This window comes from Lissotriton helveticus, chromosome 2_2 (genome assembly GCF_964261635.1).
Source record: "Lissotriton helveticus chromosome 2_2, aLisHel1.1, whole genome shotgun sequence".
Taxonomy (NCBI): domain Eukaryota; kingdom Metazoa; phylum Chordata; class Amphibia; order Caudata; family Salamandridae; genus Lissotriton; species Lissotriton helveticus.
The window spans coordinates 341,766,769-341,788,180 of NC_136060.1; the positions used below are offsets into that span (position 1 = coordinate 341,766,769).

The following is a 21,412-nucleotide window of genomic DNA, read 5'->3' on the forward strand; positions in this document are numbered from 1 at the left end:
TGAAATGCCTTCTGTGATTTCCACATAGGTGGATACAGTCAAATGTTAATGAATGGGAAACTAAGATTACAGGTTAGTAATTTTATCATTTCGATTTTTCTACTGCCTCTCTTTTTTCCTGTTTTAAAGCAGGTGATTAACATTCACTCATCCAGGTTGCCTTGGAAGCATCACATTGATTCTCTTTGGATGAGATTGAGAGCGACACACTTTCTTGGAATGTTTGAATTTGGTACAGAGCTAACTGACGTTTTCTCTAACTTCTCTAGTAGCTAAGAGCACGTTGGAACTAACCTCCTTCTCCATGTGGCAAAACCTGAGAGTCTTCAGGCGTCATTGGGGCCTTTTCAATTGTGCGGCTACTACACTGACAAAGGAGATCTCGGGGAAAGTTACTACTATATGGAGAAAGATGACCCACAATTTTCCGGCAGAGAAAATGGCTGCCTTGAGTTTTGAGCTCCGGGGGCCCATAGCTTATAAAGTTTTATCTCCGCCACCTTCAAACGGTAAGTGGGCTCCAGGCATGGAATCGGTACTAAGTGTCACGCAGCTGCAGTTTTACATAGTTTTTAGAGCCTGACAGGGGAGAGTGGTGCTAGAGTGGGTCGGTGTGGAATAGTGGCCTCATCTTGATGTTGGCGTACAGTAGCGGCCTAGTCCCAGACGTAGTCCCGCAGGTGAGGTAAACGCTGCAGAGGGAGCTTGCTGCTGAGGGTGACCCACCCTGGACTGACAGCTGAATGAGCAACTTGAGAGGCATTCTGGCCAGGGCTGGTCAAGGCCTGTAATTTCCACCGCTGGATAGGCGTGTGCGCTTACACCACATGGGAGTATCCCAGCTTGCCTGGTCCTGTCTTTTGAGACTCTATGGCACCGCCATTGCAGAGGCGTGGGGAGAAGCGCTGCCTTGCTAGAGTCTCTAAGCTCGGCACAGGCCCCTTCCTGGAACTACGTCATCATCCTGCGCCTCTGCATTGCAGCACCTTGATAAGTACTCTGGCACTTTAACCCCCTGCTTTTGCTCCCCAGCACCCTCTCTGGTGCGGGCCTTGTCTGCTTTGCTACTGTAGGTTTTGCGGCCTGCCTGGAGGCACAGGGCGCTGTTAAATGGACTGCCTCTTCTTGTTCTGCCTAGATGTGATGGTCCGGCCCTGTTTTCCATTAATCCAGCCTAGTATAATGCGAGGTGGCAAGCGGCATTATAAACGGATGGAATGTGCTCTGCATGTGTCATTGTTGTGGTGACGTACGGTATGAGTGACACTGTTCACAGCATATACTACATTCTCTAATTTGAGCCAGCTTTTGGTAGGACTGTCGGCCCCTGGTATGGGGAGACCTCATTCCTGTGACCTTTTCTGCCTCCTCCTTGGCCCTGTGGACTACCCAGGTTGTGGTGGCTGTTGCTGTCCCCTGCTTGCTAGCCCTACTGCTCCGTTCGGTTTTGTAGTTTCTGCTGGTGTGTGTTGGATTGTATCGTCTGCTGCTGTGGTGGCTGGGCAATGGGCATCCTGGATAAAGCTGACCATAGGCAGGCCAAAATATAATTAGATAAAAAGCAGACTGTTGTCCAGATAGAGGGCCACCAGCCACTAAACCCTGAAACGTTTGATGCAGACATTATTACTATCCAAGTGAGGAGAAGGAGAGCCTACTTTCCATTAATGGCAAAATAGATACCCTCACCTTTAGACTGGATCGCTTCCAAGGGCATAATTATAAGCACAATGCCAGATTCCTATAGGCAGAAGAGCTAATATCGAACATTGAGGGCTCACAGCAATACTCCTTGGCCACACTCACTACACTTACATGCAAACTCAAGGTGTTAAGGGCATAACATTGAGATTTCAAAGGACGATCCTATTGCAGTAATGTCAGAACTATGGGTGTCCATGAATCTGTTCAGATCACCGACATGGAGCTTTTTGTTGAGAGCTTACTGGACTCTGTTTGGTCGCAGTACCTTCTCAGAGGTATTTGTAGTGGAATGGGCTCATCGTTTCCTGGCTCCCAGGCGTCAGCCAGGGCAAAATCCCAGACTGATCATTTAGAGACTCTTAAACAATCGGTACAGGGACCTAATCCTGCCTTCAAATAGAGCTACTCCTGATCTACAATACCATGGAACCTCCCCCTACTTTTATTCAGATGTTATCCCTATGGTGCACAAGACAAGAAAATCATTCCTAGAAGTCAAGAAAATACTTCGAGCAAAAGCTGCCAAAAAGTCCATGCTCTTCATTGCAAATTTGGAATATAATGGTAGAACACATTTTTTTCACTTAGCCAGCCTTGGCTTTGGAATTTATAGAGCATCATCTAAAACAATGCAGTGATTCCGGGACGGGTCATGGCTACCCTGCCTCATTCAGGATCGGCTGCCTGCGTGGCACCTCACCTCTCAGTGAGAATGACTAATTCATTTCCCAGCTTTGACCCTACCTCCGGAGTGTGAACTATCAGCTGTTGGGCATAACAAGTGCCTATCTTGTGGTGAACAATTCAGTATTCTCGCGAGTGCAGGAGCCCTCGCTGAGGGCCTATAGAAGAGTGATGGAACCATAAGGGTATCTACGCAAGCTGTATAGCTGACTTTGCATCGTACAATCCCCCCACACTGACCTGGATGGTGATATGCTTCTGGAAAACAGCACAGAAGCAACTGGGGTGAGCGAAACGGATAACACTCAAGACCTCCTTGTGGGAATCCAACACCCTAACAAAACTGAAAAACCTAGAAGGCAGGCGGCAGTGTGACATAGTAGGAAAAACTAAACTGGGATAATTTACAGGTGCACAAGGCCTTCACTCCTTTGAAGTGATGCAGATGTAAAATAAATTGGCAGACAGTTCCGTTCACACCACCGAACCCCACTGGACCGACCATCACTGCATCCACTTCACCATATGGAAACCCACCACGCACCACCGCACCCAACAGATCCCCCGCCGCTGCTGGAGCAAAGTCACCAAAGACCAGCTAACCCCCACCCGGAGCCCACCCGCAGACCCGGCCGACCCAGACGCCACCGCCCGCAACCTCAGACAGTGGATCAACAACTGCGCCAACACCCTTGCTCCGCTCAAGAAACCCTCCAAGAGCCACACCAGAAAGAAAGTGAACTGGTTTTCTGAAGACCTCCAGGCCTCCAAGCAAACCTGCCGAAAGCTAGAGAAGAACTGGATCTGTGAACGAACACAGAAAAGCTACGCAGCCCACAAGAATGCCACCCGCAGACACCACCACCTCATCAGATCCGCCGAAAGGGCCTCCTTCAAGACAACAACGCACACAACAGCAAAGAGCTCTTCAACATCATGAAGGAACTCTCCAACCCCAGGTACAACACCAACGACATCCCCCCTTCGCAAGACCTGTGCAACTCACTGGCCACCTTCTTCCACCGCAAGATCGCAGACATCCACGAAAGCTTCAATGCCGTGACGGCCCCAGCAATCGCTGAGACCCCCGCCCCCACCACCCACACCAACCACCTGATCACCTGGACCAATATTAACAACAACAACACCATCAATATCATGAGCTCCGTTCACTCCAGTTCTCCGTCAGACCCATGCCCACACCACATCTTCAAAAAAGCCAGCACCACCATCGCACCCCACCTCCGGAGAGCCATCAACATCTCCTTCGAGACAGCAACCTTCCCGGAAAGCTGGAAGCACGCCTTACTCAAGAAACCCAAGGCAGACCCCAAGGACCTCAAGAACTTCCGACCAATCTCCCAGCAAAGGTCATCGAGAAGGCAGTCAACAAGCAACTGACCAGATTCCTCGAGGAGAACAGCATCCTGGACCCATCCCAGTCTGGGTTCCGCAGCTACCACAGCACCGAAACTGCCCTCATCGCAGCCACCGACGACATCAGGACCCTGCTAGACAACGGAGAAACCGTGGCCCTCATCCTTCTGGACCTGTCGGGCCCCCTTCGACACGGTCTGCCACCGAACACTATGAACATGCCTCCACGACGCCGTGATCCAAGAGAAGGCCTTCGACTGGACCACCTCCTTCCTCTCCGGCAGAACACAGAGCGTCCGTCTCACCCCCTTCCGCTCCCAAGCCACTGGGATCATCTACGGCGTACCCCAGGGCTCATCCCTCAGCCCAACGCTGTTCAACATCTACATGGAACCGCTCGCCCATGTTGCCCGACAGCACGACCTCAACATCATCTCTTACGCCGATGACACCCAGCTGATCCTCTCCCTCACCAAAGACCCCCTCAAAACCAACCTCTACGAAGGAATGAAGGCCGTCGCTGACTGGATGAGAAACAGCCGACTGAAGCTGAACTCTGACAAGACGGAGGTCCTCATCTTCGGATCCACGCCCTCGGCCTGGGACGACTCCTTGTGGCCGACCGCACTCGACTCGACCCTCTCCATGACGAAGCAGATCAATGCCGTCTCTTCCTCCTGTTTCAATACCCTGCGCATGCTCCGCAGGATCTACAAGTGGATCCCCACCAAGATGAGAAGGACGGACACCCTGGCCCTCGCCAGCAGCAGACTGGACTACGGAAATGCCCTCTACGTGGGAGCCTCGGACAAACTCCTGAAACTGCTCCAACGCATCCAGAACGCCTCCGCACGCCTGATCCTCGACATTCCTCGCTGCAGCCACATCACACCCCACCTGAGAGACCTGCACTGGCTCCCCATCAACAAGAAGATAACCTTTAAGCTCCTCACCCACGCACACAAAGCACCCCACAACACCGGACCAGCGTACCTTAACAGCCGACTCAGCTTCTACACCCCCACCTGCCAGCTCCGCCCCACCGACCACGCCCTCGCCACTGTCCCCTGCATCTGAAGAGCGACTGGCGGCGGCAGATCTTTCTCCCACCTCGCCGCCAAGACATGGAACACCCTCCCCATCCGCCTATGGCCGACTCAAGACCTGACCTTCAGAAGACTCCTCAAGACCTGGCTTTTCGAACAGTAGCAGCATTCCCACACCCCTTAGCGCCTTGAGACCCTCGCGGGTAAGTGGTGAGCTTTACAAATGCATTGATTGATTGATTGATTGATTGACAGTTGATACTACCAATATGCACAGTTGCAGCATGCACTAACGCACTACAGGGAAGGGCTATGAGACGTGGCAGAAGAGACCCCCCCTCCACAATGCAGGTTCACTGATCTACTTCACACTGCAGAATCACAGTCAGCCGTCACTCGACAAATTACGCACTAAATGGGAATACAACTTGGGAACACTGGAAGGCAAGGATTGAGGAGAGGCCTGTCACCATTAAAGAGAGAGGTGGCTATTAAGGCCGGCTTTTGACAGTTGCAATTTAAAATATTGCACTGTGTATACTAATCTAATAGAAACATCTAGCCGCAGATTCCTTACCTTTGAACTTCCAGGCGTCAGGCTGGATCCGGAAGATTTTTCTTAGCAGTACCCCTCCGCGCCGGTAGGTGGTGTCGGTCGAATGACGTAACCTCGTCGGGGTCGTGTTAGTCGTCATCACTTCCATGTCGTCAATATAACCGCAGCTCCTGCGTGCTGATTTCAGGTCATTACTTTCCACACCAGCCAGCGCCGAACCGTTGAAGAGAGCTACCCCCTGTCAATTTTTGACAGATTTGTTTTGACTTTTTGTCGATTTCTTTTGATGTGTTGAATGTCAAGTAAGAAGACCTTGGGGTTCAAGCCGCGTGGTGCCGGTCACCCCGCCATGTTGGTCACGGACCCCACTTAAGTTGCCTGGAGCGTGACTGCGACTCAATGTTGTGCTCTGACTGCCGGCCATGGTGCCGAAGGCTTTGAGGGAGCGACCGTAAAGCTGTTCCTTACTGGCACCGCAGAGGTCACTTCTTTGGTCTCGATCGTGGTCCATGTCTCTGTCGAGAGGAAGGTCCGAACATCGCTCCAGTGAATTGAAGTCCTCTTCGTCAAAGTCGTTCACGTCAGGTAAGAGTCACCACAAAAAACACAAGAAGTCGAAGCGTGCTTCGGCTTCACCCCTCACGATGTGGCGGAGGAACCTCGGCGTTCGAAGCCCCGCTCCGCAGAGCTGGTGCTTGGCCGGCTCCACATTTCCCTACCTTTCCGGGTCCAGGAGCGACCATCGCTCAGCTTAAGGAGTTCCATCACGCCATGTGCGCAATGTTGCCTGACCCTGCCGGCGAACCTTCGAGCCCCGCAGGCTCAGATGAGTCCCTGTGAGTCCTGCGCCTGCGGCTCTGGTCACGGCCTCCAACTGAACCCGTTTACTGGCGCCAGTTGCACCACTGCTGTGACCTTCCCCGGTGCCGTGTCCAGCACAGAGGTCCTCGGCATCCCGGCACTCACTGACGGTGGCCTCCCTGATCCACATTCCCGATGACAGAGAGTTGGCCGGGCGTCCTCCGATGCTGAGACCGGTGCCAACTGAGCCATACAGCTTGAAGCCGTTCTACCTGCCCTATTCTGAAGGGTTAGGGATGGATGAAGAGGATTGGGAGAGGGAGCAGGATCCCTTAGAAATTCTGCACCCACAAGATACAGACTGGTACGAGGAACTGGGTCATGCTGTCTCCACCTACCCTGGCTACAGAGGAGGGGGCATGATTTGCTATGGTGGTATATAGGGCTGCGGAGGTCCTGGACCTGCAGCTTCCTACTGTGGCAGTCAAGACTAAAGTTTTGACAGAGGTCCTGCAACCTGGGGTCTCCAGCTCTGAACCCGTACTGCCTTTTAATGATCCCTTAACGGATGACCTTCTGGGCACCTGGTCCAAACCCAGCACAGGGGCTCCTGTGAATAGGACGATTGCCCGCCACCATTGCCCTGCACTGGGCGACCCCATTTTCCTCACCGGCCACCCCAACCCACAGAGCTTGGTAATGCAGGCTTCCACTTCCCGTGGCGCGTTCCCTTCTGCACCTCTGGACAGGGAATCCAAGAGACTGGAGAGTTTTGGAAAGAACATTTTTTCTTCTGCCAGTATGGCATTGCAGTCGGTAAACACAGCATGCCTTTTGAGCTATTATTCCCATTTGATATAGGACACGGTTGCGCAGGTACTGCCCAGAGTCTTGGAGGAGGACTGGACTCTACTTTCCCAAGCTATTTCAAATGGGAAAGATGCAACAAAGTTCGCCATCAGACGTGGCTTGGAGATGACAGGCTCGCTGGGCAGAGCGATTTCCACGACTGTGGCTATATGTTGCAACGCTTGGCTGGGAACAACAGGGTTTTTGGGGGCTGTCCAAGCTAATCTCATGGACATGCCCTTCAATGCCTCCTGTCTCATCAGAGACAAAGCAGATGCTGCCTGTGAGAGTTTCAAGGACTCATGGCCCACGGCCAAGTCCTTGGGGCTCACCACAACTTCCTGGCCCGCATCTGCTTTTCGCTCCTTTCGTGGCTATGGAAGTGGCTACCAACCGTGCCAACCCTATTCATGCCAGCGAGCTCTGCAAGTTCAGCAACCTCTGCAGTGCCGTAGACATGGCTCACCCAGACCCAGTGGGTCAGGAGACCAGAAGTCGAGCCAAGCCACGATCCCTTCCTCCACAGCAAAACCTTCCTAGTCCGGTACCTCAAGATCATTCGCAGCCAGTCGGCAGAGTAGGCCATCATTTCCACCACTGGCAGAACATCACATCGGACAGGTGGGTGTTGCAAATAGTTAGAAGGGGTTACTACATCCCCTTCGAGACTACCCCTCCATCTATGTCCATTCTTACCACAGAAAATGAAAAGAGAAAGTATCTGTGAAGAAATAAATAAATTTGTATTGAATATTTTCATTCTGCAAAACACTGTGGCCTACAGAGCGGTTAATTGTAATGTAACCTCTGGTACCAGCAAAAGCAATTCTACTACTCAAAATAATAAACTCATACTACATTCAAAAAAAGTTTACAAAAAAAGGACTAATACATTGAGTTAATTAGCTTGGGTGCGGGGTCTACTTTCTTCTCTAGCAATCGTTTGCCTGTACGGCGAACAGGTTTTAGTTACAGGGTCTAATTTATGATATTCTCTATGATCGAAAGGGATTTCCTGCTACACAAAACATCGAAAACATTAATTTTGTGCATGCTCAATAGAAGCTGACAACATGGTCGGCGATTGCATCGTTGGCGCTGTACTCTGCTCATAAAGCATGAGGCAAGTACGTGTACCGTGAGCCCTGTTCACTCTTTGCAGAGGGAACAGAAAAACAGGGAGCCGATGGAGCACGAGTCTCTGATGGTAAACAGAGGGTGACGCAAGGGTGTAAACGAGTCATCAAACAACATACTGTGCTGAGTTTGTTGTCATAATCACAACTGTGGTAATGTGTGTCATAGCAAATACAGTATCGCAGGGCAGGACGGGCAGGAGAGACTCGGGATGACTGAAACAGGATATGTATAACCGGGATGACTGAAACAGGAAACAGGATATGTATAACCGTGGGCAATGAACTCCGCTCCGATAGTGGAGGTTGAAGAGATTTGTTAACTGTACACTACACATTGAAAACACGGAATTCATGAAAAAATTCAGACTCCGCCACGTAGCAGAGTTAGCTACTACACCCACAACTCTTTGAAAGAGAACTTAACCATCACATGCTAAAAAGCATAGACTATTAAAGTTTTACCACTCAGTTGAGCCAGAAGAGCCTGCCCCTTGAGGAATGTTTTGATATTGCTTTGCAGGGCCTTTGGTTGGGATTGTATTTGGCTGTGCTTGGGGTGGTCCTAGGAGGATGGGACCCCCACAGAATTGTTCAGCATGATGTGCTCTTTGTGTTCAAGGCATCTGCTTGGTTCGCTCACTAGGTTAGGGAGGACCCCAAAATCATCACCTCTCTCACTGCTTGCTGTATTTTCATTTTCACTTTTGTGAGATGACTATATTATCAAAGGTATGTGAGGTTTCTGTTTTATTAATTGGCATGAGACAGAACGGAGTTGCGGAGTGGAGTTAACTGAGTTTTTATTCAACTCTGCAGAATTCCTTGTAGTGATATTCTGTCAACTACGCCCACCCTTAGATATGTACGGTGCCAACATTTTTACACGGGGCACTCTCAGAAAACCCATTAGAAGTCACTGCCCTGCGTGGCCCAGCCTGCAACTAAATGACAAAGGCTTTTTAAAATATGACTGTATTGAAAGTGTGCGCTACAAAAAACAAGAGGGCTTTGTCATGCCGTTAATTATGTCATTGTGCTTGCGGCCACCATCTTATATTGGGGCAATAGTCATTAAAAATCATAACAGTAGCAATTTTCTCTGCACATCTGCAGCGCGTAGCTGGAAATCATTATAAACAGTTGTGGTCATGATTCTCTTTCCGGGGCGGCTGGGTGAGTGTAAACAGGCGCTCCCCGAAAACAGCCTCTAACATTTGAACTCTGCCTTTGAATGTACAGCGAATACAGTGGCTGGGGAGATTGGGAGGGGGCAGGGCGGGTGGTCTGCCCCTGGCAGCACTTTTGTGGCGGCACTTTATGTAAGGTGATTGGCACCACCCCCTGAAAAGTGGTGTGTCTGTGGTGGGGCAGGAGGAGTGGGGATCAAACAGGGGTCATTGCTGAGGAGAGTGGCACACAAATGATTGGGAATGTGAAGGGAGGGTGGCGGACGTGCAGGCAGTGCAAGAGAGGGAACCAGTGAGCAGGCAGCAACCTCTGCGCAAGTAATCAAGTCACACCGCCCTACTGCTGATCGCCGCCAGGTTCCTATGCACTTAGCAGCAGTCCGTGGACCAGTACTCTCGTTAGTGCCACTGTAGTATTTTTGGTTTTTGAGGGGCGTCAAACTCAGGGATCGTACCAGGCGGCAAAAGCTCTTGCTATGCCACTGAGCAAATGTAAGAAGAAGAGAACATGATTTACATCCCTGTTTACAGAAACAGACCTGTAGCTACTGAAGACATCGAGCGCTCTTGTCAAATGCTCTTAGAGAAAGGGAGAAGTAGTCCCTAAACAGATGCTATAGTGGGACAAGTGGAAGGGTACAAGTACTGGGGTACTGCTCTGTGGGAGTAAACAGATGGTGAAAAGGAGGGACTAAGAGGAAGGATTTTCCACTAGCAAGCAAGGATGTTTTTTATAACACTGAAACAAACAAATAAAAAGAAAGTAATCCCTAAAAGCCCACAAAAGAAGTATAAAGTAAAGTATATAGAAGATGTTTCAAATGTTCGAAAAGAAAAAAAAAAGTCTGAAATACATGTTTTTGAAAAGTTATATTGATGTGAGTAGCTGCGTTTAATGTAAAAAGAACAGATGATGGACGGAATGCTGAATCAATCAGACTAGTCACAGATCTAGATTAAATCCATTGTTTTTTGCACGACACTCCATACCAGTTTAGACCAAGCCATATGCAAACCAGTCTTGACCCTGTTCCCCCTGGGAACAGTCCAGCCCGAACTGCAAGGCCAGGTCCTCACTGGACCTGCACCCGAACAATCATCCTAGGACTGGTTTCAGGGTTTCACTCCTCATCAGCCAGGATAACTTGAATCTGGTGGCGTAGCGAGCACGGGACCCACATCTGGGCATACCCTTACCATTAAAGGCGACAAATGCTTCAAGAACAGATGATGGATGGAATGCTGAATCAATCAAACATTCACCCCCAGTCACAGATCTGGGCTAAATCCATCGTTTTCTGCACGCCATTCCATGTGCACATCAGTCTTGAACCTGTTAGCAAACAACTGCATTCGTAATTGGCCACAACCACCTCTGTTCAGACAGTCCTGCTCCCACTTGTCGTTTGAATTGAATATTTCTCCTAGGCTTGCACTCGACCGGGGGCTTGGAGTTTACATGTTGGTGTTTGGTGGTGAGACCTCGGTTGCATTGGCTGCTGGAGCAATCAGAGCTAAACGCTCGTGTATTGCCTTACGGCCTGCCGCCTCTGCGGTATCGGATTGCACCAGGTATGTATTTGAAGACTGGCTGTAGTTTCGCTGAAGGCCGGCGAGTCTTATAAAGCCAGTGTGACAGTTTCCTGACTTAGTGCACAGTGCCAGGCGTACTCGTGAAGCGCACGCATTGACTGTGTCTCCTCCCAGGGATCGGACGGCGGCTTCCATCGGACAGCGTTGCCGGCCTCCCCTCCCTCTCAATATCCGCTCTCGGATTCCTCAATGGCATTTCTAGATGAAATGGGTATAACTCATGATATGGCGCGGCATCTCAGCGGCACATATCTAGTTTTATAGGATGCTGACGGCTGCACAGAGCTAGAAACTGCCACACACCCTTCATCGCAATTAAGAACTAGCATTCACAGTTATTGAAGCTGAATTGTTTGGTTCAAGTGGGACTTTTTGTTTTCTTCGGGAGGGGAGAGGAGAAGAAGGCACGTGATCCCTGAATCATCTTTCTGTTTTTATGATATTTTTCACATTTATGAAAAAGGAAGCTCTCTATTCCAACACAGGGAGGTGGTGCCGGGTTATATTAAGCTGTGATACCTGATCAGCAGATGCCTCCTCATAAAGAAGTGGCCTGTGGAGGCCTGTGCAGTGCTTAGCCGGACAACAATTCCCTCGGGAATCCATACCATGTTTTAGGGAGCAGGGGCTCTCCTCGGTGAAAAGATTGTTTTGGGTGTAATGTTGTTTGGAAAAATAAAAATATATTGAAAAAAAAAAAAGCAGCTCGGGTTCTAATCGGACTCTTCTGGTTGGGAGTGAGTCTTGAACCCCTGCATCGAAAGTGACCAGACAGTGTATATTGAAAGCATGCGAACACCAGAAATAGTACATACTGTACATTCTCCACCCTAAATCATTGAATGTTTATATATTATAAGACTTCTGCTCAGCTTGCCTCCAGTGTCTTGTTGCTGTCCAGATTCTTGGCAAGGCTCCTCGTCCTCCTCTTAATAACTTATGGGGGATCATTTCTAACTAGAGCAGTGGAGAGGGTCCGCCGGTTATGATAAGGCACCTCCCAAGCCCCCGGCGCCCAGGATGGGCTAACCAGGGTAGTGGTGGAGCATCACCAACAAACCTGCTCGTAATTGCCTCCACTAAGCGGTGTGCTTGGAGGGAACTGGTAAAAACATACACAAACCTTGACCCAGCCTTGAGGCGGAAAGCCGGGGCTGGAGGTACTCTGTTGTTATTTTTAAAAATTGTTCATTTCACTGCACCCTATCTCTTGTGTGGTGTCACTTTTAACTTGCTTTTAAATAACGAAGCACAACTCAGCGCTCGCTCTTACCTTAGCGCTCAGCTGATCCAAAAGCTGCTCGCGCTTTCTCAGGTCCTTGCCTGCTGCCGCCATCACCAGCGGCGTGCGCGCTGACTCCGCCCCCTTGGTGGCCACGCCCCCTCCCCCGCCCTACTTAACCAGCTGATTCCTAGCGGCCACCAGCAAACCTTGACCCAGCCTTGAGGCGGAAAGCCGGGGCTGGAGGTACTCTGTTGTTATTTTTAAAAATTGTTCATTTCACTGCACCCTATCTCTTGTGTGGTGTCACTTTTAACTTGCTTTTAAATAACGAAGCACAACTCAGCGCTCGCTCTTACCTTAGCGCTCAGCTGATCCAAAAGCTGCTCGCGCTTTCTCAGATCCTTGCCTGCTGCCGCCATCACCAGCGGCGTGCGCGCTGACTCCGCCCCCTTGGCGGCCACGCCCCCTCCCCCGCCCTACTTAACCCGCTGATTCCTAGCGGCCACCAGCAAACCTTGACCCAGCCTTGAGGCGGAAAGCCGGGGCTGGAGGTACTCTGTTGTTATTTTTAAAAATTGTTCATTTCACTGCACCCTATCTCTTGTGTGGTGTCACTTTTAATTTGCTTTTAAATAACGAAGCACAACTCAGCGCTCGCTCTTACCTTAGTGCTCAGCTGATCCAAAAGCTGCTCGCGCTTTCTCAGGTCCTTGCCTGCTGCCGCCATCACCAGCGGCGTGCGCGCTGACTCCGCCCCCTTGGCGGCCACGCCCCCTCCCCCGCCCTACTTAACCCGCTGATTCCTAGCGGCCACCAGCAAACCTTGACCCAGCCTTGAGGCGGAAAGCCGGGGCTGGAGGTACTCTGTTGTTATTTTTAAAAATTGTTCATTTCACTGCACCCTATCTCTTGTGTGGTGTCACTTTTAACTTGCTTTTAAATAACGAAGCACAACTCAGCGCTCGCTCTTACCTTAGCGCTCAGCTGATCCAAAAGCTGCTCGCGCTTTCTCAGGTCCTTGCCTGCTGCCGCCATCACCAGCGGCGTGCGCGCTGACTCCGCCCCCTTGGCGGCCACGCCCCCTCCCCCGCCCTACTTAACCCGCTGATTCCTAGCGGCCACCAGCAAACCTTGACCCAGCCTTGAGGCGGAAAGCCGGGGCTGGAGGTACTCTGTTGTTATTTTTAAAAATTGTTCATTTCACTGCACCCTATCTCTTGTGTGGTGTCACTTTTAACTTGCTTTTAAATAACGAAGCACAACTCAGCGCTCGCTCTTACCTTAGCGCTCAGCTGATCCAAAAGCTGCTCGCGCTTTCTCAGGTCCTTGCCTGCTGCCGCCATCACCAGCGGCGTGCGCGCTGACTCCGCCCCCTTGGCGGCCACGCCCCCTCCCCCGCCCTACTTAACCAGCTGATTCCTAGCGGCCACCAGCAAACCTTGACCCAGCCTTGAGGCGGAAAGCCGGGGCTGGAGGTACTCTGTTGTTATTTTTAAAAATTGTTCATTTCACTGCACCCTATCTCTTGTGTGGTGTCACTTTTAACTTGCTTTTAAATAACGAAGCACAACTCAGCGCTCGCTCTTACCTTAGCGCTCAGCTGATCCAAAAGCTGCTCGCGCTTTCTCAGGTCCTTGCCTGCTGCCGCCATCACCAGCGGCGTGCGCGCTGACTCCGCCCCCTTGGAGGCCACGCCCCCTCCCCCGCCCTACAAATGTGCATGCATAGGACGCGCAGCGGACGAGCGCAGCGGGAGCGCCGTTTGCGCGCCGAAGGCACGCCTAAGGCAAGCCCTTCTGCGCCCGTCCGCGCCAAGGCCGCGTCAGGCGCAGGAAACTCTGCCCAACTCACTTCCCGCATCTCCTACCAACCTAGCGATCTTCTTCAACTACGGCCCTCTAGGCATTGTCCATGCATACTTGACCCAACCGCACTTTCAGGCCTTCTCAGTTGCAAACTCTGCCACTGGTCCGCTGAGCTCCACTCTGCTGTCCCATCAGCCAATTTACTTCAGGCCCCTCCACCCTCCTTCAAAGGTGGCCTGATCAACGCTCGCTCCATGTGCAAGCACAACCAAGACATACACGACCACATCTTGGAGTCCGACCTCGACTGCCTCATGATAACTGAGACATGGCTTACAGCAGACAGTAACCCTGATATCGCTGTTGCTCTTCCCCTGGGCTACTCCCTCTTTCGGGAAGATAGAGCCAAGGGCCGAGGCGGAGGTGTCGCAATTATCCTTAAAGATTCCTTCCACTGCCACACCTTTAGTCTAGAGCCTTTGAAAAAGACTGAAGGACTAGGTTTCTCCATAAAATTGAACGAACACACTTCGTTCTCTGGCGGACTTATCTACCGCCCACCTGGCAATGCATCTGAGTTTCTCGACTCTCTGTACGATTCCTTAGGACAACTCTCCCTTAGATACCCTTTCTTCACCTTCCTTGGTGATTTTAACCTTCATCTAGAATCAAAAACAGATACTCATACCATCAATTTCTTACAAACCCTCGAGATGTTCAACTTTAGGCAACTCATCACCTTACCCACCCACTCTCTAGGTCATATCCTTGATGGAGTCTGCTCTAATTCCCCTTCCTTGATCACCCTTTCCCCTCTGCCCCAGATTTGGTCTGATCACTCCCTGATCCCATTCCATATCCTGAACAAAAACCTACCCAATCGTGACAAAGCTGCCTTCAACCCCGATAATCATATCAATTGGAAAAAGGTCCAGGATAACATTGCTCTTAATCCTTCAATGCTAACTCAAGTTCCCACTCTCTCCGGCAATGTCGACACTGATGCCGATCTTTTCCAAAACTGGATCACTCAAGAAATTAAATCCAGAATCCCGCCTTCACGCCCCTGCACTTCCCGGCGCAAAACCAAAACTAAAATTAACGCCCCCTGGTTCACACCAGACCTTGCAAAAGCGCATCTGCTATGTAAAAAGGCAGAAAGAAAATGGCGGAAGACATACAAGGCTACTAACCGCTCCTCCTATATTGCAATAAGGAAAAACTACCTTTCGGAAATCAAACTGGCAAAAAAAAAACCACTATGTCAATGCCATAAAAAACGCAGGCCAAAAACCAAAAGTTCTGTTTTCGATTGTTAAATCATTCACGCATCCAATGGTACTCCAGCCTGAAATTCCCCCTTCCCAGATATTTTGCGATCAAATTTCTGATTACTTCGAGGAAAAGATTGCCTCGCTCCAAATCAATTTCCCCCCCCTCCCCATTGCCCCCCCAGTGTCCCCTTCACTGGTCCCCCCAGGCCCTGCACTAAGTCATTTCTCCCCTGTCACTCTTGAGCAGTCGAAAAAAGCCATCCTGTCCTGCAAATCTGGTGCCCCGTCTGACCCTTGTCCCCCCATGATACTCCATCAACTTATTGATGAGGTCAACCCGACCATCAACAGCCTAATCAACTCCTCGCTTAGCTCAGGATCAGTACCCAACCGTTGGAAAAAAGGGATCGTCAAACCCCTTATGAAGAAAGCAAATAAACCCTTGACGGATCTCACCAACTTCCGCCCAATTACGCTACTCCCGGCCTTGGGTAAAATTACGGAACACCTAGTCCATAACGAGCTGAAACGCTACCTGGATGATAACAACCTTCTCCATCCCCAACAATCCGGATTCCGCCCCAAACACTCGACAGAAACCGCTCTCATTGAACTGTCCGACACCATAAAAACTCTACAAGATCAGAGAAAGAATTGCATCCTAATCCTTCTCGACCTAACGGCGGCGTTTGACACCGTCTCCCACACCATTCTCATTAGTAGACTCAGGGACATTGGCATCTCCGACACTGCCCTATCCTGGATTACGTCTTTTCTCTCGGACCGTTCCCAAACCGTCACGCTGGGCCCATTCCACTCCAAAAACAAACTTGTCCCCTCAGGTGTCCCGCAAGGTTCCATCCTTAGCCCCCTCCTTTTTAATGTATACCTCATTCCCCTCCTCAATCTGATAGAATCATTCGGCATACCTGTCACTTCGTATGCCGATGATACACAACTCATTGTGCCACTTGACAAACTATCTACCAACGCTGAACTCAACCTTAAACACTGCCTGACCGAAGTATTCCGATGGATGGACAATAACCACCTGAAATGCAACTCAAGCAAAACAGAGATCCTCCCGATTGGCACAAATATCTCTTTCTGTCCAGCACTATGGTGGCCAGATAATTCTGTTGCCCCCCCCCAGACGGTGTCGTCAGCCAGGAACCTCGGCGTAATCTTCGACTCTGAACTCTCCTTTGACCAGCATGCCAGAACCATCGCAGGCAAATGCTTCGGAACGATCAGATCCCTCAAAGTTCTTCGACTTTCTCCCCATCAATGCCAGAAAGACGGTGACAGTCGCACTCATAATCTCGCGACTGGATTACTGCAACGGCATGCTTGCAGGAGTCAAAAAGAGCACCCTCCTTAAATTGCAGAGTGTACTTCACACAGCTGCCCGTCTCGTCCTGGGCTTACCCCGCAGATCCTCCATCTCTGCAGCGCTCCATTCACTTCACTGGCTCCCCCTTCACAAAAGGATTCTCTTTAAAATCCTGATTATAGCCTTCCGCGCCTATAACAAAACAGGCCCCAAATACCTCACCAGGCGTTTTCCCCACTACGCGCCCAGCCGTCACCTTCGTTCAACCGATGACAACCTCATCTTTCTCCCTAAATACAATCTGAAAACGAAGGGTGAGAAGACCCTCAGCTTCCTTGCATCTAAAGCCTGGAACAAACTGCCTAAAACTCTCAGACAACAAACCCAGGAAAAACCCTTTAGAAAGCTTCTAAAAACATGGATTTTTAATCTTCCCGACGATTACTCCAAAGCTTCCATCTAACCCCCTGGACTGGTTCATTTAGGTTTTCTAGCGCCAAGATGCTCCCTCCGGAGCGAACGTTGCGCTCTACAAATAACCCTCAAATATCAAATATCAAAGACACATGCACAAGTAGGCTCCCATAATTGACTACATAACCTGCAACCACAACTTTAGCTAGCACTACTATTGCTGCATCCATGAATAAACGGGACTGAATTGACCAGTGCTTAGTGAGGGTGGAAGGAAAAGTTGCAGTCCTTAGGGAGATGAGCCGTGTGTCCAAATCCATGTGACACATGTGGAAAGTGGGCAGTTGCCCAGTCCCTTATCTTCCAAGAGGCTCACTGAGAAGAGGAACTTTCTGTCTCTTTGACCCTATCTGTTTCTCTTCTCTATCTGAACCTTTCTCTCTACCACCTACCTTTCCCTCGGAGGCGATAGCTCTCTATCCAGTGTCATCTTAAGGATTTTTGAGTTCCTGTGCAAGACATATTGCAGCGCTTTTGTCAGAATCTATTTCTGAAAGTTGAACATGTAAGCCAGTACTTGTCGCATCATGCTGGCTTGAATTAGGGCGAAATGTGTAATAAAACTCAAAGTAGTTCTGAACAGTCCCACAAAATGTCTTACTCAAGGCCCCCAAAATCTTTAAGTTAACACTACTAACTCAGACCTGATTTGCTCTTCGATACAGTTTGTCGAAGGTATGAAAAACTATAAAATTAGCATTGGTCTTATTAGAGATGGGCAAGCCCACAAATTAACAGGGAGAGTCGAGCAAGTGTCTGGCTCGGATGTGAAATGTGTAATAAAACTCAAAGTAGTTCTGAACAGTCCCACAAAATGTCTTACTCAAGGCCCCCCAAATCCTTAAGTTAACACTGCTAACTCAGACCTGATTTGCTCTTCGATACAGTTTGTCGAAGGTATGAAAAATTATAAAATTAGCATTGGTCTTATTAGAGATGGGCAAGCCCACAAATTAACAGGGAGAGTCCAGCAAGTGTCTGGCTCGGATCTTAGACCACGAGCCGAGCCCTGGAAATGTTTGCTATGTAAATCATACAACGAACATCACATAAAATATGATAAAGCCTCTTCAAAATCCGAAAAAGTGCATTTCTTTAACACTGAAAGCTTTGACGTTTATACGTCACGTTATGGTACTGCACTGAGAAGTACTTATTAATAGTTTTTAAACATGAACTATTAGTTAACTAGGATGCAGGGCAGTTGCAATGTGAACCTTGTTCGTGACCCAGATTATTATAGAGCAACAGCATTATATATTAAATTAAACATAGTAGGTTTCTGTGCAAGTGGTATTTTGAACTGACCTATTTGAAAGTGCTTTTTTACCCGATAATGAAGAAAACCGTTTTTGTAAAATAGAATATTTCCCTAAGATCACACTATCTAGGTGGGGAAGCTGTGATTTACCCAGGTTATTTAGATTCACTTTGTGCAATCAGACTGACAATGTGTATCTATTTGTCTTTTACTTATGCTAAGGCTTTGTTTTTACCTCTGCATTTTTCTGCAGTTATTATTTAGCGCACCGGCTACATTACACATGGTCACATTCATTATTTATAGGAATGGGCAGATTAAGTGATTTGTCCAGAATCACGGGATGTTGAGCCAACGCCAACCCAGTTCCTAAGTCGTCAACTCAGCGCCAAGACTCAAACCTGGTTTCCCAATACCAAAGTTGTCAACTCATGGGCGTAATGCCACATAATGGGTGGAGCGAGAGTGACAAGCAGAACAGTGCTTAATTTGTAAAAAAAAGAACTGCAGGTGCTGAAAATTTTGCCAAGGAGGCCTCAGCTCACTTCTACCTCCGGTGAGCCCCACTTTCAACACTCTCACTGCCTCAGTCTTGATCTTCTAACCATGATCTGTTGTATGTCCCCTAAGTCTTTGCTCTAAGAGTCTATCCTCTCCCCTCTCTAATTGTTTTCGATCATCTTTGTCACATCTGGTGTGTTACCTTATTCCCTGTATTTCTGATTTGCCCTCTATTCATTCTAGCCCTGCCCCTTTTCCTCTTCACTCTTATCCATGCTTTGCTCTCTCTCCTCTCTTGGCTCTTTACAATCGCTCTTCTAGCAGTGATTAGGTGTGTCTCCCTTTTATCATTTGTCTGCTTTTTTTCCCTCTGTCCTGTCCTCTACATCCTTTCATTCGATCTTCTCTCCTCTTAATGCTCTCTTCTTTACATCATGGCTGCTTTCTCTTTGAATCTGATTTTATCTCCTTTTCTTATACTTAGCTCCGTCTTATCTCTCTCCTCTCCTGTTGTTTCTTTCTCCTCATTACTCCTGCTCTCTCTCATCTATGACACTGCTGCTGCCTGTGACCTCTGTCATCAGCCTGTACATGTCCCTGCTATTTTGAACTCTGTGTTTTCTTGTTGTCTTTCCTAAAGAAGAGGAAGATGACATCTGTTTTATTTTCTTACCTATACCGGGTGCAAAAGCAAAATGCACACCAAATGAAAATGCTTTTTTTGCATATATTAATCAGTGCAGTATAACTGGGTTATTTGCAGAACAGGTAGCTGCTCGAGCACAGCAGGTGATGTCACTGCTAGTGCTGCCTGTAATTAGTAGGTCCAGGGATGGCGACGGCATCCACTGCTCAGCTTGCTGTGACCCTGCCTGCTACAGCACAGGCATTGTCCCCAGCCATAAGGCTGCCAATGCCGGCAAGTATGGCTGTGGTGCCTCCTGGACTCACGCACACTCAGCAATTACCATGCTGGGGTGCAGCACCCAGATTCAACAGGTGACGCCATGGCACACAAAAGTTGTGGTGGGCCACAGCTGCATCAAGCACATTGAGGATAGCAGCAATGCACAGCTGCAGGATAGTCTACACTGGCTACACAGCAAGTGGAAAGTCCACACTTTAGTTTATTCTTCCTCAAGAACCCTCACTCCCAAGTTCCAAATGCGCTCTTGCTGCTTTCTTGCCTCAACTCCGTCATGAGCCAGCCCCCAACTACAGTTATCCAATGGGAGGCATAGGATCAGGCAGTGGCAGGGTGCAGCGGACTCGGGGAATAGAATGCAAGACATAGTTTGTCGATGACTTCTTGGATTTGTGATTGGCATGATGACATCATCACCAACGTGGTGATACACAATCATGCCTGCCTGGACAGGCCTATGCTGGCCTGTCTTTGAACATTTACAAGCCTATCACCATGCAATGTATGTTATTCTTTTTATTTTGAATTTGAATAATTAACATTGAGACCACCACCTGCAGGGTCAGAAATTGTAGCACCGGCCCTGTGAAAGAAGTGCCGGTACTGAGCACCTGCTCAAATTAAGCACTGAAGCAGAAGCTGTATGAAAACTCGGCTCGTTATGCGCTTGAGGTTCCAATGGGACCTCGAACTGAGCCAGTGCCAGGCTTTAGGCTCCACCTGGCTCAAGCTTTCAGTGGCTCACCCACTGAGACAGCGCAACAAAACTAGAGAAGAAAGCCAGCACCTCAATCCGTTCACTGCTGTGGAAAGCAACAAAGTAAAATATTTCAAGCATGAACCCCTCCTCAGGAGTCCTAAGCATGCGAAAATACAAGGTTCCATAGAAAATAAAGGGTTCCATAGAAAATACAAGGTTCCATGTTTGACTTTCTTAACGAGTGATGACACTTCCGCTCTCTCAAATGGAAGAATCCAGCAAACCTGAGATAGGCCAGTACTTTCCCATTTACAAATTGGACTGCATCAGACACACCATTCAGGGAATAGGAAGGGTCATACACCCCCATCCAATCTACAAACTTCTTACAGTTTACACACGGATTACATCACAGCTCCCACATCTGAAATTCTGCATAAGCAAACAACAACAATAATTTGTTCTCAAGTGCTTTTTGTAGATCTCGGAAGGTTTTTATAGGATGTGTATTCAGGCCATTTTACAAACCCACTTCTAGAGAGGAAAAATGAAAAAAAAATACATTAAATGCACTCAACACACTGACCCTATTCTCCTAAACTATCTACTATTAATGCAGCAGTTTGTATGAAATGGCTACCTAAGTAGAACAGGTTGTTATTGCTGCTGGTTTAGTGTGTACCTGTTATGCCTCCTGTCAGTACGTCTTTTCTTTGAGGGATATTTAAGAAACAAAGTTTAACTCTTCTCTTATAGGTTGCCAAATACTATTTAAAGCTGGCAGAAGAACAGGATGAGGAAGTCAATAACTGCATTGCTGTTGGATGGTTGATTCAGGCTGCAAAGCAAGGGAAGAGAGATGCTGTCAAACTGCTTCGAAGATGTTTAGCAGACAGACGAGGTATGGTTCAACATTTTGTTAGGTTATTTTTGGTAAATATATTTCTCTATTGCCTCTTGCGCAACTGCACACCTACA

At 48.9% G+C, this 21,412-nt stretch overlaps 1 protein-coding gene across 11 annotated transcripts in view; it reads left to right on the forward strand.

Moving 5' to 3' along the window:
* The window catches only part of WFS1 (wolframin ER transmembrane glycoprotein), a 351,956-nt gene that overhangs the window by 134,759 nt on the left and 195,785 nt on the right, over window positions 1-21,412 (forward strand). For all 11 annotated transcript variants that reach the window (XR_013608353.1, XR_013608352.1, XR_013608354.1 and 8 more), the window contains one exon: window positions 21,191-21,335. Coding sequence is in view for 8 of the 11 variants with exons in the window: in XM_078678499.1 (XP_078534625.1) it covers window positions 21,191-21,335 (145 nt within the window). In the remaining 3 variants the exon portion in view is untranslated. The remainder of the gene's footprint in view (window positions 1-21,190; window positions 21,336-21,412) is intronic.